The sequence below is a fragment of the Dryobates pubescens genome, chromosome Z (assembly GCF_014839835.1).
Source record: "Dryobates pubescens isolate bDryPub1 chromosome Z, bDryPub1.pri, whole genome shotgun sequence".
NCBI classification, from domain to species: domain Eukaryota; kingdom Metazoa; phylum Chordata; class Aves; order Piciformes; family Picidae; genus Dryobates; species Dryobates pubescens.
This window is the reverse complement of record NC_071657.1, coordinates 126,910,556-126,928,030: the sequence shown is the minus strand read 5'-3', so window position 1 is coordinate 126,928,030 and position 17,475 is coordinate 126,910,556. Positions and strand designations below refer to the sequence as shown.

Sequence of the window (17,475 nt, the reverse complement as noted above, 5' to 3'; positions counted from 1 at the left end):
TGATGCTTTAGTTTGGTGTTGTCTGAATCATAATCTCTTTGACAAAAGATCTATAGTCTAATGTCACAGTATGTTAACATGTAGTTCCCATGGGGCTAGGAAGCACTACAGAAAATGTGGTTGCAGGGTGTGAGATGGGAGGTGAGCAGAAACACAATGTCTGGCTCCTGCTGTTCAAGCAAAATCAGTGTCTTAGAAGCAGCTACTTTCCTCTTGCCTTATGGAGCAGAAGAGATGCCTCCATAGCAGGATCCAGGTGTTTTCACCTCTTCAGATTTTTTTATGCTTTTAATAATAAGCCACTTCTAAACCTTCTTTTAGAATGCTGAAATCATGGAATCATAGAATGCATTGGGTTGGAAGGGACCTTTAAAGGTTGTCCACTCCCACCTCCCTGCTTACTAAGGGACATCCCCAACTCAATTGAGTTGCTTAGAGCCCCATCAAGCCTGACCTTGAATGTCTCCAGGAGTGGGGCCTTCACCACCTCCCTGAGCAACCTGTTCCAGTGTTCCACCACCCACATAGTAGAAAACTTCTTCCTAATGTCCAATCTAAATCTACCCTTTTTGTTATAAAACCATTGCCCCATGCCCTTTTGCTGCATGCCTTTGAAAATAGTCCTTACCCAGATTTTTTACAGGCCCTCTTCAAGTACTCGAAGGTCACCATAATGTGTCCCAAGAACTTTCTCTTCTCCAGGCTGAACACCCCCAACTCTCTCAGCCTGTTTTGGAAGGAGAGGTGCCTCAGCCCTCAGATGGCTTTTGTGGCCCTCATCTTAACCTGTGCCTTCAGGTCCATGTCCTTCTTGTGCTGAGAGCCCCAGAGCTGGACACAATACTCCAAGTGAGGTTTCAGCAGAGCAGACTGGCAGTCATCTCTCTTGATCTGCTGGCCAGAGTAATCTACTCTTACCCATTGTTAGTGTCTGTAGGTGCTGACTTTAGTGTATGAAGGCCCCCAAAAACCCCAATAAAAATCCCCAAACAAAGCAATGGGAGGGGTAGGAGGAAGATCCTTCTTGCCTGTGTCTGTTTAACAAAAATTGCCACATAAGTTGGCCAGCTTTACCTAATTCTCTAACACTTCACATTTTCAATCCTAACTAGAAGAACCCTAAGCAAGTTCACTTTTTTTTTCTTCCTGTATGAAATGGTTGCTAATATGCATCATTTTCAGTGAATAAGGAAAAGCTAATATCTAAACAGGTGCTCACAGCAGCACTGCAAAGAGCCTTGGTCTAGTATGACAGAAGAACAGGAACTCACCTGCTTGTAGCTAAGACTCTCCTAATGCTTAGAGTATCACATCTGGTGCATAAATAAAACTGTTCTGCCACACAGAAGTCAACAATGCTGACACCATAGTAAGTTGCTACAACAAATACATTTCAGGAGAACACTGTGGATGTATTCTCCCAGGCAACCAGCACCAGAACAAGAGACACACTCTCAAGCTACACCAGGAGAGGTTTAGGCTGGATGTTAGGAAGAAGTTCTTCCCAGAAAGAGTGATTGGCCATTGGAATGTGCTGCCCAGGGAGGTGGTGGAGTCACCATCACCGGACGTGTTTAAAAAGAGACTGGATGGAGCACTTGGTGCCATGCTTTAGTTGATTTAGATAGTGTTGGGTGATAGGTTGGACTCGATGATCTCAAAGGTCTTTTCCAACCTGGTCAATTCTGTTCTATTCTATTCTAGCTCCAGGGATAGGAAAAAGCAGATGTGACCTAATAAGAAACTTTCACAGCTGGAAATGTTAAAAACTGAAGAATGGCTTCAGCAGATTTTATTTTTTTCTGATTCAGCTTTATAGCAGCTTTTTTCTCCACAAGCCCAGGATCGGAGCTGCAAAGCTTTATTCCAGGCAGTGAGGTTTGCACAATGTCATTATCAGAAATGCAAGCAATGAAAAATGACTGTTGCATCCAAGACTCAAAGTTTGAATAGCAGCAACAATTATCTGGAATGGGCTGCCCAGGGAAGTGGTGGAATCACTGTCCCTGGAGGTGTTCAAGAGGGGATTGGACATGGCTCTTAGTGCTATGGTCTAGTAGTCATGAGGTCTGGGGTGACAGGTTGGACTTGATGATCTTTGAGGTCTTTTCCAACCTTACTGATTCTATGATTCTATTATAATGCTGAGTCTCTATTTATGTTAGCAGCTTTTTACAATTTATGCTCAATAGAACCAGAAGCTGTTTAGGTAGACTCCTTTTTCAAAGAGTTTAATTTAGAAAAAGACCTTACAGAATGAGTTAACATCCAGAGATTAAATGATATAAAACCCAGTGTTAGAAATCACGCACTTGCACAGAGATTTTATATAGAGAGATATATATCCCTGTTAGATCATTTCTCAGTGTTTCCCTTTCCACTGATAATCATGGAATTTAAAATTCAGCTGTAAGCCAGACTATTTTCCTACCCCTAAGCTGTCAAAGGAAAGTTCATGAGGTGCAATAAAGATTTATATGAGAATAACCTCTTTCATTTACAATGGTAGTATTTGCATACCAACTTAGTCCCAAGTACCTGGAATCTTACTAGCCACTTGTATTCCATTTTTAGACTGCTTTGATCTGTCAGTGTTTCTATTTTAGAAGGCTTTCCATGTTGCTTTTTTTTTAAAGCATATTTTAACAGTTATTAATATAACCTCTTTCCCCCCCAAAAAAACCCAAACCAAACCCCACAACTTAAGTGATTTGACTAAGGAAAACACAGAATTAGTATGGAGACAAACTGAGAGAGTTGGGGCTATTCAGTCTGGAGAGCAGAAAAGCTCCAAGGAGACCTTACTGTGGCCTTCCAGTATCTTAAGGGGGCCCCTTTAACAAAGAAACCATCTGTTCTTATAATCCATATGGAATCTTCTCCTAAAGTGTAAAACGTTCAAAGTAGCTTAGACCGTTCCAATGAACAAAAATGCAAAGGTTTGTCATCACAGAGTTCACTGGAAGAATGCCCTATGTATTTTTCCATTTGCACTGCAAGACAATTATTTTGCTTGGATAGCCTTGAAATCAAGATCAGCCTGCAGCATTTGTTGAAAAAATAGCCCCCTTCACCAGCACTAGCTGTCCACTCACACTAATATGAACTCTCAAATTAAAATGTTAAATAAAGGCTGTTTCAAATGGGTACTACGATTGTCTTTTCCTGAAAAGAAAATGTCATTTATATCCATGAAATGTTTTTTGTCTTCAATAAGCAAAGGTCTACCACACCTGATCAAAAGGCATTTAGTAGAAAATGAATTTTACTGTTACTGTCACATGCCTTTGCGGCAGACGACACCTGGAAATCAAAAGAATCAAAACAGATTCTCATATGGAAATGCATTTTACAGAGCTGAGGAGAAGAAGTACCAGCACTTCAACTTATGAATGCAGAAGAAGTTTTCTCATGTTGAAGGCCCAGTGTTTAAGGATATTTGAAAAGACTGCTCAAGTTAACAAAATCAGCACAGTGGTGACGGGCCAACCACACACCTTACATGCAGACCAGAAAGTTCTGGAAAGCAGAGAAGATGATGATATTGCACTAAATACTAATAAAACATTTGCTACTGCATTCTACTCCATTACAAAAGCATTTGTGTATTAGAAGAAATACATATCAAGTTTTTATCTCTTGTAGATGCTGTTGGACCTGCAAGAGAACAGACAGAAACAGAAATAACTGATACTGTAACCACGCAGACACAAACACACACACTGAAAATAAACCTTTAAGGACTACATACCATCTTAATGTCTGGCCTTCTGTTTTTTCTCTCATTCAGACACTGACCAGCAATTGAATACATTCTATGAACTGAAGGTGCATCCCAGCCACTCATCTTTTCATCAACATAATCCTCAACAGTTGCTTCCTCATCCTCAATTTCATCTTTGATACTTAACTACAAAAGAGTTTGAGCCAGTGAGCGGGTAACATTGTAAGAAACAGAACATGATGTATTCCACACTGACACTTTGAAAACTCGCTGGTTAGTGTTCATGACTTCTCAGCCACTCTGACAAACAATGACAATGGTTCAGCAGCACAATTAATTATCAATATCTGCAGGCACAGCCTATGAGACTAAAAATGAATTATGTGTTTTTATTACACTTTATTTCTAACCGAGTTAGAATCGTAAAGCCATTTTCATTAAGATGGTTCATACAGCTTTAACTCTCTCCTAGTTCAAGGCTCAGTTTCCTAGTATTGCCACTTTTTTAACAGAAGCATCATGATCAGCATGAAGTATTTGTTTACTTAATCACAATCCACAAATATGCAAGCCTAAGTGTGCATAATTTTCTGTCAACTTTATAAAGCCTCTTTCTGTAGCCTAAAATGCCTTCTGCCACCAGGCTCAGTGGCTGCTGTATCTATTCTGAAGGAAAACTTCTGGACTGAAAAAATAAATAGATTAAGTCTGACTCTCCAGCTCCAACACACTTCAAAATGTGTTATCTGTAATCAAAAATGCAGTTTGAGGAACACCTAAGACATGTCAGCCTGGTAAATGAAGTGAGAAGTAAAAGTCAGTGAACAGAGAGAGGCCTTCCTGTTTCCTCTATGGGTCAGTCTGAAACTGCTGACTAACTACCCCAACATTCAAATCTAAGGATGCCACATTATCTCACACTGACCATTCTGCTTCACCAAGGCCAAATGCCAGCTCCTGCACTTGGGTCACAACAAACCCAAGCAACGCTACAGGCTTGGGGAAGTGTGGCTGGAAAGCTGTCTGGCAGAAAGAGACCTGGGGGTTCTAATCAACAAGCAGCTGAATATGATCAAGCAGTGTGCCCAGGTGGCCAAGCAAGCCAATGGCATCCTGGCTTGTATTAGAAATGCTGTGTCCAGCAGGAGTAGGGAGGTGATTGTCCCTTTGTACTCAGCTCTGGTGAGGCCACGCCTTGAGTACTGTGCCCAGTTTTGGGCACCTCAATACAAGCGAGATGTGGAGGTGCTGGAGTGAGTACAGAGGAGGGCAATGAAGCTGGGGAAGGGCCTGGAGAATAAATCTTGTGAACAGTGACTAAAGGAGCTGGGGATGGTTAGATTTGAAATAGAGGAGTCTGAGGGGAGACCTCATCACTGTCCACAACTACCTGAAAGGACATTGTGGAGAGGCTGGTGCTGGTCTCTTCTCACAGATAACTGGTGATAGAACAAGAAGGAACAGCCTTGAGCTGTGTAGATTTAGACTGGCCATTAGGAAAAAAATTTCACGTAAAGAGTGGTCAGGCATTGGAATGTGCTGCCCAGGGAGGTGGTTGAGTCACTAGCCCTGGATGTATCTAAAGGTCATTTGGATGTGGTGCTTGGGGATATGGTTTAGAGGTGAACCTTGCAGAGTAGGGCTATTGGTTGGACTGGGTGATCCTGAGGGTCTTTTCTAACCTGACTATTTCTGTGATTATCTTTCTTACTTTGTAAGTACCTTACAAAGATTAAACTGTACCGGTAAAAATCAGACTATATTCTTTTTCAGATCCTACCTCTGAAAAAGCCTGCTTCAAAAAAAAAAAAACACATAACCAAAACCTCAAGATTAATTTGACAGGGACTGAGTCCTCCAAGGTCTTTGTAGAGCTCAACGAGTATTGCACCAATCCAGAATATACAACATAGAGGGGGGAAGAAAAACAACCTGTTAATAGTACACAGGTATTCCTAAAGCTGTGAAGAAAGTCATCTGCTATCAAATAAACGGAACAAAACCAATCCAAATCTCAATGCTGTTTCACACTTAGTAAATTCAGAGTGAGACATTTGTTTCCTAATTAGTAGTCTGAAATACTGAATAGTAAAAATGCAAATGGAATTCAACCCTCCCTTCACCCTGCAAAAACACCTTTACATTTCAAACTCCCCTAAGGTTAAAGACACAAGGTATTTAAAAACTGTTAGTAAAGTTGAAGAAGAGGAAAATTGATACAGGAATGATAAGAAGTATAAAGAACCATGAAGAAACAACTGAGATGAATGGTTTAAAATGTTCTGGTAAATGAGGAACTATCTGGGTATGATGGGAGTATGTTTAAAGGGTAATGGCATTAAAATAAGTATGAAAATGAAGAGAATTACAGTATCAGATCAGAATGGAAGGAGATGATCTTGGGGACTGAACAATCTCCTACCAGCCAAGAAATAAAAGTTCCTGGAGGTTAGGAGGAAGTTTTACACAGAGTGAGTGATTGCCCACTGGAATGGGCTGCCTGAGGAGGTGGTGGGGTCGCCGTCGCTGGGGGTGTTCAGGGCGAGGCTTGACAGGATGCTTGGTTGCATGGTTTAGTTGATTGGGTAGTGTTGGATGATAGGTTGGACATGATGATCTCGAAGGTCTCTTCCAACCTGGTTTATTCTATTCTATTGTATTCCACCTCCACGACAAACCTTGACAGAAGGACTGTTTTCATAACTATGTATTTTGATGACCAATTTGATTGTCTCAGAACCTGTTAACTGATTTAATATAAGGTGATCCTGGATCAGAGGAAGCAGGGGAAAGGGAAGAGAAAGCAAAAAGAGCATACCAGTAACTGTGGCTCCCTTTTTTCATCTACTGGAGGAAGCCCTGTTATTATTTCCAGCAAAACCTAGGAGAAAAACAAAACAACCAAAAAAACCAGAAAGAAAATGAAGCATAGAATAACCCTCAGCATATATATATTTACCAAACAGAAGTGTGACCCCCAGTCTTTAAAAAAAGATATAGAGAGAAAATATGTTTTTACAGGATCTCTACTTGTCCAAAGACATCTCTGTTGTTTCCACCTTTATTTTCACTAACTGTTACTAGCAGTGTGGCTCATGAATTTCAATTAAAGTTTTTCCACCATTGTGTTGCTTCAAAACAAGAAGAAAGGGTATCCAAAGTATTCAGAAGCAGTGCCTGGCCTACCACCTCAAGAGACTAAATGCCATGAAGGATGTGGTCAGTAACAATTACAATCTTGGATGTATTCAGAATGGATTTATTAGCCTCCCAAATATTAAACTCGTGTCTTTTCTGTACTCAGCGTTAATGCTAATCCCACGTAGACAGCATAATTTTACTGCTTAGGAATAGCAAAACACTCTTTATTTTGGAACATTTTCTTAAACAAATATTTTTTTCCCCAGCCAGAGTTACATTTTTGTGCAATACTATTCAAGGAGAAACAATGTTCCACACTACTTCAAACTACATTTAGCTGGAACTTGGACTGTTATTTCACTTTAGTCTTTCACATGCCAATTTACATTTAAACATCATTACTGTAACTATTGGCAAATTTAGTGGTTTCATCAAAGTGTTCAAATCATTCTAGATGTTATCAAAGTTCAGAAACACTATTTGAAGAATACATCTGTTGGGACAATGAAAATTGGTGAGGGACTTTTTAGGATGCTAGATAGGACTAGGGGGAATGCAGCAAAACTAGTAGTGGGTAGATTCAGATTGGATGTTAGAGGATGTGAGGGTGGTGAGACACTGGAACAGGTTGCCCAGGGAGGTGGTAGAAGCCCCAGCCCTGGAAGTTTTTAAAGCCAGGCTGGATGTGGCTCTGAGCAATGTGATCTAATGTGAGGTGTCTCTGCCCATGGCAGGGGTGCGGTGGAGCTGGATGATCTCTGAGGTCCCTTCCAACCCTGACAATTCTATGATTTGGTGAAAAGAAAAATGATAGGTCAGAGTGGATTATTTAATTTGTGATAGTTTTGATTTTGTATGATTTTAGCATATACCAAAAAAAAAAAGAGAGTCATATACTGCTCCTCACATTCTACTTACTACTCCAAAACTGAAGATATCGGCTTTAGGTGTTATCTCTCCTCGCAGAGCTTCTGGTGCCATATAGGCTGCTGTTCCAACAATCTTTTCAGTCATGATTGTTTGTGTGAATGAAACAGATGCTCTTGCAAGTCCAAAGTCAGAAATTTTGGGCACATATGTATCAGTTAATAAGATATTTGCACTGGAGGAAAGGGGGAGAAGGGGAGAAAAGAGAAAGAAAAACAATTCCAAATCATTATAGTAATAGTGCAGGTTTTATAACAGAGTAATAACTCTTTAATAACAAAAAGCAAACTGCTATTTTGACTGTTTCTTGAAATCCAAGATAGTTATTTGTTATTAACAAAAAGCATAAAAGTTAATTTTGTTTAAAATAGCTCAGTTTCAAAATTAGGTGCTTTAAGTAAACTGGCTGCCCAGATCCATCCATGGTTTTTTTTGTGCATGCATTAAATAAACAAACAAGGAAACACACACACACACACAAAACCACAGCAAGGGAAAAACCAAACACCCTCTCTCCCCGCCATATACTAAAATTTCTTCTAAGACACTAATTGTGTTACACCTATATTTTGCATCTGCACACTCCTGTAAGAGGGATAATAAATAATACTTAGCTCTGATCAACTGGTGTAATTCTTGGCTGTCTAAATCTCTACTCATAACTAAGAAAAGCAGGTTTTTACACCTATTACCTAAGGCTGCAACCACCATTACAAATTCATGCCAGATGAATTCTATTCTTAGTCTTCTCTTGGAAAAGAAACAAAAAACTTATTAATGCTTGAATAGTATGTGCTGTATTTTCACTTGATCTCCAGCTTAAATAAATCCCTGAAGAACAAGATTAATCTAAAAGTTCTTAACACTTCCATAAAATACTCAGTGGGATGAACTACAGCATAAATCTTCTACTCTTTTTTTAAACTTGTAGCACTTGGAACCATTTTAAAATTACTTAACATTTCTGTAATCCTCCTCATTTTCTGACCCCCTTAACAGAACCATAAGAAAACCACACAGACATAATAAGTAGCATTAAAGACTTTCATTTTTCACTTCCCTTTCTTCTTCAGCAAGCCTCCTCAAAAAAAATTAATACAGGTGTAAATTACAACAGATCACCTGGTGTTACAACTGCTATAAATAGTGTTAAACATACAACCACTACAAAAGGCTGAACACTAGTCAAGATGTCATCCACCAACTGGTTGCATTTTTAAAGCTCTGGTTCTAAAAGAAGGATGAAGAACTTCATGAATCTGAGCTTCTTACCAACTTATTCAACACCAAAGAGTGGTCACTTTTTTGATAAACCACAAAGAACACAGAAGCAAGGTCTACTGCAACTGCCAAGCTTCAAGAGATTAACTATTTCCTAGGTGCAACCAAGCCAAAAAACTATGGACAACTCTGAGAATACCCATTCAGCCATGTCCCCTCTAGCCTACAGAGCCTACGTAACTTGTGTGGTTATAAATTGTCTCTCTATATCATAGCAAAATGAAGACTGAAGTAAGCAGATGTCTCTCCATGCAAGTTTTACCTGGGAGTGGCACCACTATCTAATGACACCAACAAATTTCACTGAACTATTCACACTGCAAGAGCAATAGATTGCAAAATGGAATCCAAACAAAAGAAAAACCAAATCTCAATCCTGGAATATGATCAACTCACAGCAGTTAGAAGGGTAGAGTAGCAAAAGGTAAAAAAACACATCTCTTCCCATCATGCTTGTCCAGAGGCTTAAGCAAGGAAGAAAAAAGAAGAAACATACATTGTCAAAGTAGCAAGCACATTCTATAAAGCAGATGAAGCAAAAGCTTGCTCCTCACAAGCTGGAAGGTCACAAAACTGAAGTGGCCTATATTTAGCAGAGTTGCCAGAAGCAAGAAAAACTTAATGGAACATTCATCCATGACACCAAATTGGTCAGTTGCTCCTTCTTAATCCACAGGAGTAAGGGCTTTTCTTCAAAGATTTAGACTGCTTTGGTATTTAAAAACCCCACAACATAATACAACCAACTGTATGAAGAAATGGGTAAAATCCTCACCAAAACAGAAAAAAACCCAAAACCACAACCCCCACACCTTTCCTAAGCTCCAATATCCCTAGAAAAAGTTCTCTTATAACAAACAAGTGAACATACATTATCCTTGAAGAACTCTGAATTTCATAAACCTGACTGAAGTAATTTTACTGTCTTCATAATAAATAGTAAATCAAAGGAGACACTCTGAAGAAATGTTATAGGAAAAAGGAGAAAAGAAAAAAAAAGGGTGGGTTTTCATCTGAAAAATTGCCCATTTGAGAAAGTCATTATGTTCTCTGACAGCAGCATTTCCATTAGCAGCAGATGTGAAAGAACTGAACTTCTGGGTATCCTCACAGCACTCAAATAACTGATAGTAACAGATTACAGTGGCCTCATATAATTATCTTTAGAAGTCTGTACTGGTCATGTCCTTGTGGCACAGACAAGATTACAGTGATGGAAGCCACTTGCAGAAAAAAATTGTGCCCTTGACTGAAGCAATGTCTCATGCAGTTTGTTCTCCCTGAAATTACTTTTAACGGGAGGGAAAAAAGAAAAAAAGGGAAAAGGAAAAAGGGGAAAATGTAGCCAGCTGTAGTCAACCCACTACAACCACCTTTTACCTTTTAATATCTCTGTGAATATGATTATTTTCATGCAAAAAGTTGATGCCATTTGCAGTACCTTGCACAATTTCACATCTTGTATTCCAAGGAATTGGTGGAGTGCCATCCTTGGATAAAAAGAAAGGAAAGCAAACAGGTGAGAATTTAGTATATACATGCTTACATAAAACAAAACACACAAACCCCCCACAACCCAAAACTGACTTCTTGCTATGTTTTGTGGTTTTCAAGTAATTCATTAAGACTAACAGCAGACATTTCTTCATTTACTTAGGAATACGTGCATACATTTTTCTTTTGCCTGCATTTTGCCTTAGATTAATTCACCCACAGCAAAAAGTGTTCCTGACAGCTTGACAAGTCAAGTGCACTGCAAAGAACAGTCTTTAGGTATTGCATCTTCCACTTTGTACCAACACTGACATCAGAGCCCTTTAACTCAAAGCAAGTAATTCAAAGCAATCAGCAGTTTTTACCAATGAGAGGTTAATCTTCCAGAGGTTTTGGATTTAAGACTTCAAGAATTCAGCTTGATTCATGTTCCCAAAGAGACCTTGGAAGTGAGAACACCTACATTTCAAAACTGCTTTTTAATCTTCACTGTAGCCAAGTGAAGATTACAGAATCTCATCACTTTACCTGCTCCCTGACTTGCTCCTTAAAGACCAGACAAGATGACAAACAAAAGCCTGTGCCTCAAGCATCCAGTGAAGTCACAAAATGATCAGCAAGAACACACATTCAGTATGCACATTCCTCACCTACTCAACTTTATTAGATGAAGAATCTTTCTGATTTAGATTCATTATTATTCATATAACAATTGTCTCTTCTTTGTGAAGGACTCTGCTATTTCTACTTAAGCTTTCAATTGCCACCAACCTTTTAAGATCAAAGGTCAAAGTTCCATGGATGAACATTTTCATACACGTCCTTGCCAAGCACCGCTCATTTTTACAGATATACTTTCACTGCCTTAAGGAAAACTTAAATCTGTCTTCTACACTGATTTAGTTAATAAACTGCAAATGCAAGCAAATCAACAAAACTAACCTGAGACAGCCCTGCTGTCAAACACATCCAGTCCCTTCCCCAGTCACTGCTACTCATTCTCATCCTAGCACTTCCTGTTGGCACAGATGTTATTTGTGCATCCTTGCAAATGCCTCCAGGTGTAAATTAAATATTTTTTAGCAGCATTTTTCTCAGCCTGCCCAGTTCCCTAACCCAGCTCTTTCTCCAAATATTAAATGCTTGAACCAGTACAACAGGAAGGTAACTGTAGAAAAGAGCAAGAAGACATTATTATTTTTTTTAAGATCTGGGGGCTTGAAGTAGCACCAGTTTAAAATGTTCACCAGAGTACAACTTCTGCATTGATACTAAGCATTTGCTTAGTACACAAAAAAGCAGATTTTTGAACTCTTTCAACAAACTAATGTGGACACTCAAGTCTGGCTTATTGTTGGTGTCTCTCTAACAAGCAACAAGCAGTGTGTTTGTCCTTCACACACAAGGTTGCCTAAACAAAATCAAAGCAATTTATAATTTATTAGAGGCCAAGGCTATAAGATATGTCATTTGATTAAATCAGAAGAAAGTAGTGCATTTACACAAAACACTGGTATAAAAAATATGTATTTCCCATTGATTTAGGCACTTCAGAAAGAGATACACTTTCAAACACTGTGTTATAAGTACTATCACAAGGGCAATAAAAAAGGGTAAATTCACAAGGTGGAATCTCAAGAACTAGCAGACAATAGGCCAATGTCAGAACAAAGAACAACACTGCAGCACCCTTTGCTCCACTCCACTCAAGCACAGCAAGGCCAACTTCTGTTCTGGCCAACTGCTTCAGGTACTGGTACACGACATTGTATTTTCAGCCTGCTTTGTCTTAAACAGCTTGCTGTGTGTAAAACGTTTGTATCGAATCTTATTGGATGAATACTTGGTGCCACGTGTCTTCTAGAACACAGAAGTAAGTAGTAAAACATTGTTTGGCCATTACAGTTCAGTACTATTTCAAAGATATTTCACAGCTACCTATACTTTGTCAGAGTAAGGCAACTGGAAGCTAAGAAAAGATTTTACTTACCAGACAAGCAAGTCTGTCAAGCAATGAACCATTGGGCATGTATTCATACACCAGACATGGCTGAGCACCATCACTTGAGAAACCAAGTAATTCTACTAGATTCTCATGCTGACACCTATGGCAAAAGATTTCTGTTCATATGTGCTTTGAAAGACTCCCAACATTTGAGAAAAATACATTGCAGAGGGAACTTGAGCCTTAATTTCAACCCTACTACATGTAGCCATGTTTCTATAGTGGTGCTTAAAAAAAGAACAAAATAGTCACACTGTATATGAAACATTCTCCTTAGTAACATGAAAATTATTAAGTTATGCTAAAGAGAAAGCTAAGGGATCAAAAATAACAGACCATCCTAGCTAACATTATCTGCAACTTAGTGATTAGTTATCTGCAAGTGTTACATGGACAGTGGCATTGAGTGCGACCTCTGCAAGTTCACCAATGACACCAAGCTATGTGGTGCAGCAGACATGCTGGAGGGAGGGATCCATCCAGAGGGACCTTGACAGGCTGGAGAGGTGGGCCCATTACAACCTCATGAAGTTCAACAAGATCACGTGCAGGGTCTTGCATCTGGGTCAGGGCAATCCCAGGCACTGATACAGGCTGGGCAATGACTGGCTTGAGAGCAGTCCTGAAGAAAACAACTTGGGGGTACTAGGGGATAAGAAGCTCAATACGAGCTGCCAGTGTACACTTGCAGCCCAGAAAGTCAACTGTAACCTGGGCTGCATCAAGAGAAGTGTGGCCAGCAGGTCAAAAGAGGGGATTCTCCCCTTCTACACCACTCTAGTAAGACCCCACCTGGAGTACTATGTCCAGTTCTGGAACCCATTATTACAAGAAAGATACGGACATGCTGGAATGTGTCCAGAGAAGGGCTGGAGCACCTCTCCTATGAACACAGGATGAGAGACTTGGGGTTGCTCAGTTTGGAGAAGGCTCTGAGGAGACCTTATTGTGGCCTTCCAATATCTGAAGGGGGCCTACAAGAAAGCTGGTGAGGGACTTTTTAGGGTGTAAGGTAGCAATAGGACTAGGGGGAATGGATGCAAGTTAGAGCAGGGTAGATATTAGGAAGATAGATATTAGGAAGAAGTTCTTCACCATAAGGGTGGTGAGACACTGGAAGAGGTTGCCCAGGGAGATGGATGTTTTTAGGCCTATCTGAATGTGGCTCTGGACAACCTAATCTAGCAGTGGGTGTCCCTACCCATGGCAGGGAGGTTGGAACCAGATGGTTCTTGGGGTCCCTTCCAACCCTGACAATTCTGTGATTCCCATTAAAGCCTCTGATGATATCATAAAACAGTGTACTCACTTTGCCATTATTTTTATTTCTTGATCAAATTGCTTTTTCAAGTCTTGAGCACTAACATCGACCATCTACAAAAGGAAGTATTTGATGTTAATATCGCTGGACATGCTACAAGGCAGGGTTTCTAATGAAAAAAAAACAACCTAAACCATAATTGTAGGCCTTCCTTTAGATTAGTTACATGTAGCATCTACTGAACTGTTCACAGTAATTTTTTTTTACTCATCTCAAAAATGAAATTTTAGAACATGATTTTTAATTCCTTAGAATGCAATAGTATTGAACAAATGTTCCAGCACAGTGCACAGACACAGTCTCAAGCTGTGCCAGGGGAGGTTTAGACTCGAAGTGAGGAAAAAGTTCTTCACTGAGCGAGTAATTGGTCATTGGAATGGGCTGCCCAGGGAGGTGGTGGAGTCACCGTCCCTGGAGGTGTTCAAGGGGAGACTGGACGTGGCACTTGGTGCCATGGTCTAGTCGTGAGGTCTGTTGGGACAGATTGGACTTGATGATCCTTGGGGTCTCTTCCAACCTTAGTTATACTGTGATAACTCAACACTCCCCACAGATAAACAAGTCTATACCATAACGTACACAGTCACAAAGAAAAATGCCCAGGACAACTCACAGCAACAAGCTTCTTGACAGCCACATTCCTGCCATTGATGTAGCCCTTGAACACAATGCCAAAGCCACCTTCTCCCAGTTTATTGCCTCCAGCTGATTCTGGTCGCATATCAAAATTATTTGTAATACTTTCCAAGTCATGAAACCAAAAGTTATGGAAATCTGAAAGACATATTTGCCATGGAGCATAGAGAGTTGTTTTCACTTAAGGAGCAAGTGTAGTGAAGAGATTTTTCTGCTTCAGTTCTACTAAACCAAAAATTTCCTACCATACAAATCCTAACATAGAAGAGCCCTGCTTCCAGCTCTGTGATAAAGCCACCAAACAAAAGAAAAAATGTGAAATGCAAATAAATATATCATTACCTAGGTATCATTTGCTCAACAACCAGTACTGTAGTAGCCTTCTAATTGTATTTTTTTGTTAATACTTATAATACAGGGAATAGAAATTAAACATGCAGATCACAGAGAGCACCACATTGCATCAGGTGTAAAAATACATCCAGATCAAATCACATTTCTGGCAGCAACCCAAAAGTGGACCTCTAGAAAAGAAGAGACCAACCACATATTTTCCTAGAATACTTCCTTTACTCACCTTTTCTCCAACATCTTTAGTCATTTGATACTGGATTTTACATATTAAAAAACCCATTATGAACTGTCTAGAAAGCCAGTACTGAAAAAAGGCAACAGGATTAGGTGTAGCACAAAATAAACTGCAATTTAATTAACATTCAGGTTTTCATCACAGTAGCTACCTTACTGCCAAGGTGGATGCCATATTCAGGTATCTTATTATCAGAGCTAAACACACAGCTACACAGAACAAGAGCAAAAGCAAGAGGTCATTTCCCACAGATACAGGATGACAGAAAGAGCCATTACCCTAATGCATTGGCATGGTTTACTTCACATAGGGTAAAGGACAGATCAAAAACAAAAATACACTTAATTCTACCAAACTAAGTGCCTACCTGTGTTATTAGACTCTGATCCTTTACTTTCTTCACTTGAGCAGGAAGGAGCTGAATGTTGCTTCTCAGTACTCTGAGCTAAAACAGGCTTTACAGATGGCACTTTTTCTTCCTGTACAGGCAGCTGTTTCTCACCTATAGGCAAAGTTTCCTGTGAAGAAAGAGGTAACGTAACTTCTTCTGCCATCCTTACAGCTTCTGAAAATGGAATTTAGAAAAAAGTGTTAACTACATTAGGGATGAGAAAAACAACATCGAAGACAGCATTTACAAGGTCAATACACACATAAGCATCATAAGGAGGTTATATTCTGCCACGGTGCATGAATTGCAGAACTCTCATCTACAGCCAAAACTCCTATTTCAACTGTTCATAGAATGGAAAATGAGTCCACTTTAGGTTGTTTTGACCTAATCCTTTCTGATTCTCAAGTTAATGTGAAGCCCTCTAGCATCTTACAAAATTGAGGACACAGTACAAAACATAGAATAGCAAACAATTACCTGGAAGCAAAAGGTTTGCTGGTGCTAAGAATTGATTCCTAATCAGTAGATCCACAAGATCACCGACTGTACAGTTTGTCGTTCCCCAGTCATAAAGTAATTCACAGGTGGGGCTTTTGCCCATTTGCACAAATGCCTCAAATCTCCTTAAAAGGAAAATGAAGACTAACATTAAGGAAAAAAGTGACCTCAAGGACTGTGAAGAAGGGAAAGCACTGTACTGCACAATTATTTGCAAGTCTTCTGAAACGACAGCTAAAAGGCAAATTCAAACTCCGGAGAAAAATATGCAATATATGGGAAAAAGCTAAGGTAAAACTATGCAAATATGGCTTTGACATTTTGTCCTGGACCAATAATACACTGGAAAATGGGACTAACAAAAAGGAGAATGTCAGCAAAACAGAGAGGGCAAGTCAGAGCAAATGCAAATTATTCTGACTAATTTATTATTACTACAGAAAAGCAAATGAAGATTTAATGCTAGTATCACTAGAAAGACTGGAAACCCAAGATATGCATTTAAAAAATCTCATAACCTTTGGAATAGTTTAAGGATTCAACAAACTTTTCAAGCCACGAGGTGCTCATAAAGTACTGCTAACATTACCTCTAAATTAAACTTGTTAGTTTAAAGCCTCGGGCTCCCCACATTTGTTGGGTTTTCTTGGGGACGGTAAACTAGGAGTTACAATCCTGTTGTCTCTTGTGCTGTGCCTGTACAAAGACGCACAATTCAGTGTTTACTAGTCTCTAGTGTAGAAAAAGTTACACTAAAAGTGTATCACTAAAAATATGTATGTGTATGTCGCTAATTAATTGTAATTTCCTGAGTCAATTTTCTTTGGCTATCGCTTGTCTGGAAAATTAACTACAGAACAATTAAGAGTAATTGCTTTGAGTTCCCCAAGGAAATGGTACTGTAAAATGAGTTCTTGTCGAGTACCTGTTGGCACACAATCTTGAGTACCTTGTTGGCAACAAGTTACAATAGCAGGATGGGCAACCGCATATATTTCAATATAACAGTAAATAAACATGATTATACTACGTGACTTGTGCACAGCACCTTATATGCATTTGGTTGTATCTGCTTTCACCAGAGGGATCGGTTATATCTACTGCCAATTTTTTCCACCCTTCTTGTGGATCGATGAAATCTGCCAGGCGCCTCATGAGCCCGTAGCTAATGCAGCGGACATATGTTGAAGTCGTTACGGGCTTGCTCATCTTCAGCTCCTACGGAACACAAAGGGCGCGGTGACTGATGAGGTTTGCCACGCCGGCGTGGCTTCCAGGCTTCGCGCCCTGCTCGGCGGCAGCCGTCCCCGCTCCCCTCCTCACGGCTCCCACAACCAGTTCCTGGTCGCGCAGTGAGGCCCGCCCCGCTCGGGGCCGCACCCGCGACACAGCTCCCGCCCACCGTGCCTGGTAGGCGGGCGCCCCCTCCTTCCCCGCCACGGGACCTGCTTCACCTTGCGCTGCC

At 40.0% G+C, this 17,475-nt stretch overlaps 1 protein-coding gene across 1 annotated transcript; it reads right to left on the bottom strand.

The window, feature by feature from the left end:
- Positions 1 to 2,693: 2,693 nt before the first annotated feature.
- On the bottom strand, positions 2,694 to 17,224 carry IRAK4 (interleukin 1 receptor associated kinase 4). Its single transcript, XM_009899240.2, has 11 exons — positions 17,059 to 17,224; positions 15,990 to 16,135; positions 15,486 to 15,683; positions 14,507 to 14,667; positions 13,882 to 13,946; positions 12,558 to 12,672; positions 10,454 to 10,563; positions 7,784 to 7,967; positions 6,543 to 6,605; positions 3,752 to 3,910; positions 2,694 to 3,657 (listed from the first exon to the last, which is right to left on the bottom strand). Exons 1-11 carry the CDS (start codon positions 17,217 to 17,219, stop codon positions 3,625 to 3,627), a joined length of 1,395 nt encoding a protein of 464 aa, XP_009897542.1. The 5' UTR covers positions 17,220 to 17,224; the 3' UTR covers positions 2,694 to 3,624.
- Positions 17,225 to 17,475: the final 251 nt, after the last annotated feature.

Bases quoted from the DNA above. Each gene is read 5' to 3' on its own strand.
- IRAK4 (XM_009899240.2), bottom strand. From the start codon at position 17,219: ATGAGCAAGCCCGTAACGACTTCAACATATGTCCGCTGCATTAGCTAC. The intron at 15,684-15,989 runs GTAATTGTTTGC...TTCCATTTTCAG, and splicing joins AGCAAACCTTTTGCTTCCAG to AAGCTGTAAGGATGGCAGAA. The intron at 14,668-15,485 runs GTAGGCACTTAG...TATGTCTTTCAG, and splicing joins ATCAGAGTCTAATAACACAG to ATTTCCATAACTTTTGGTTT.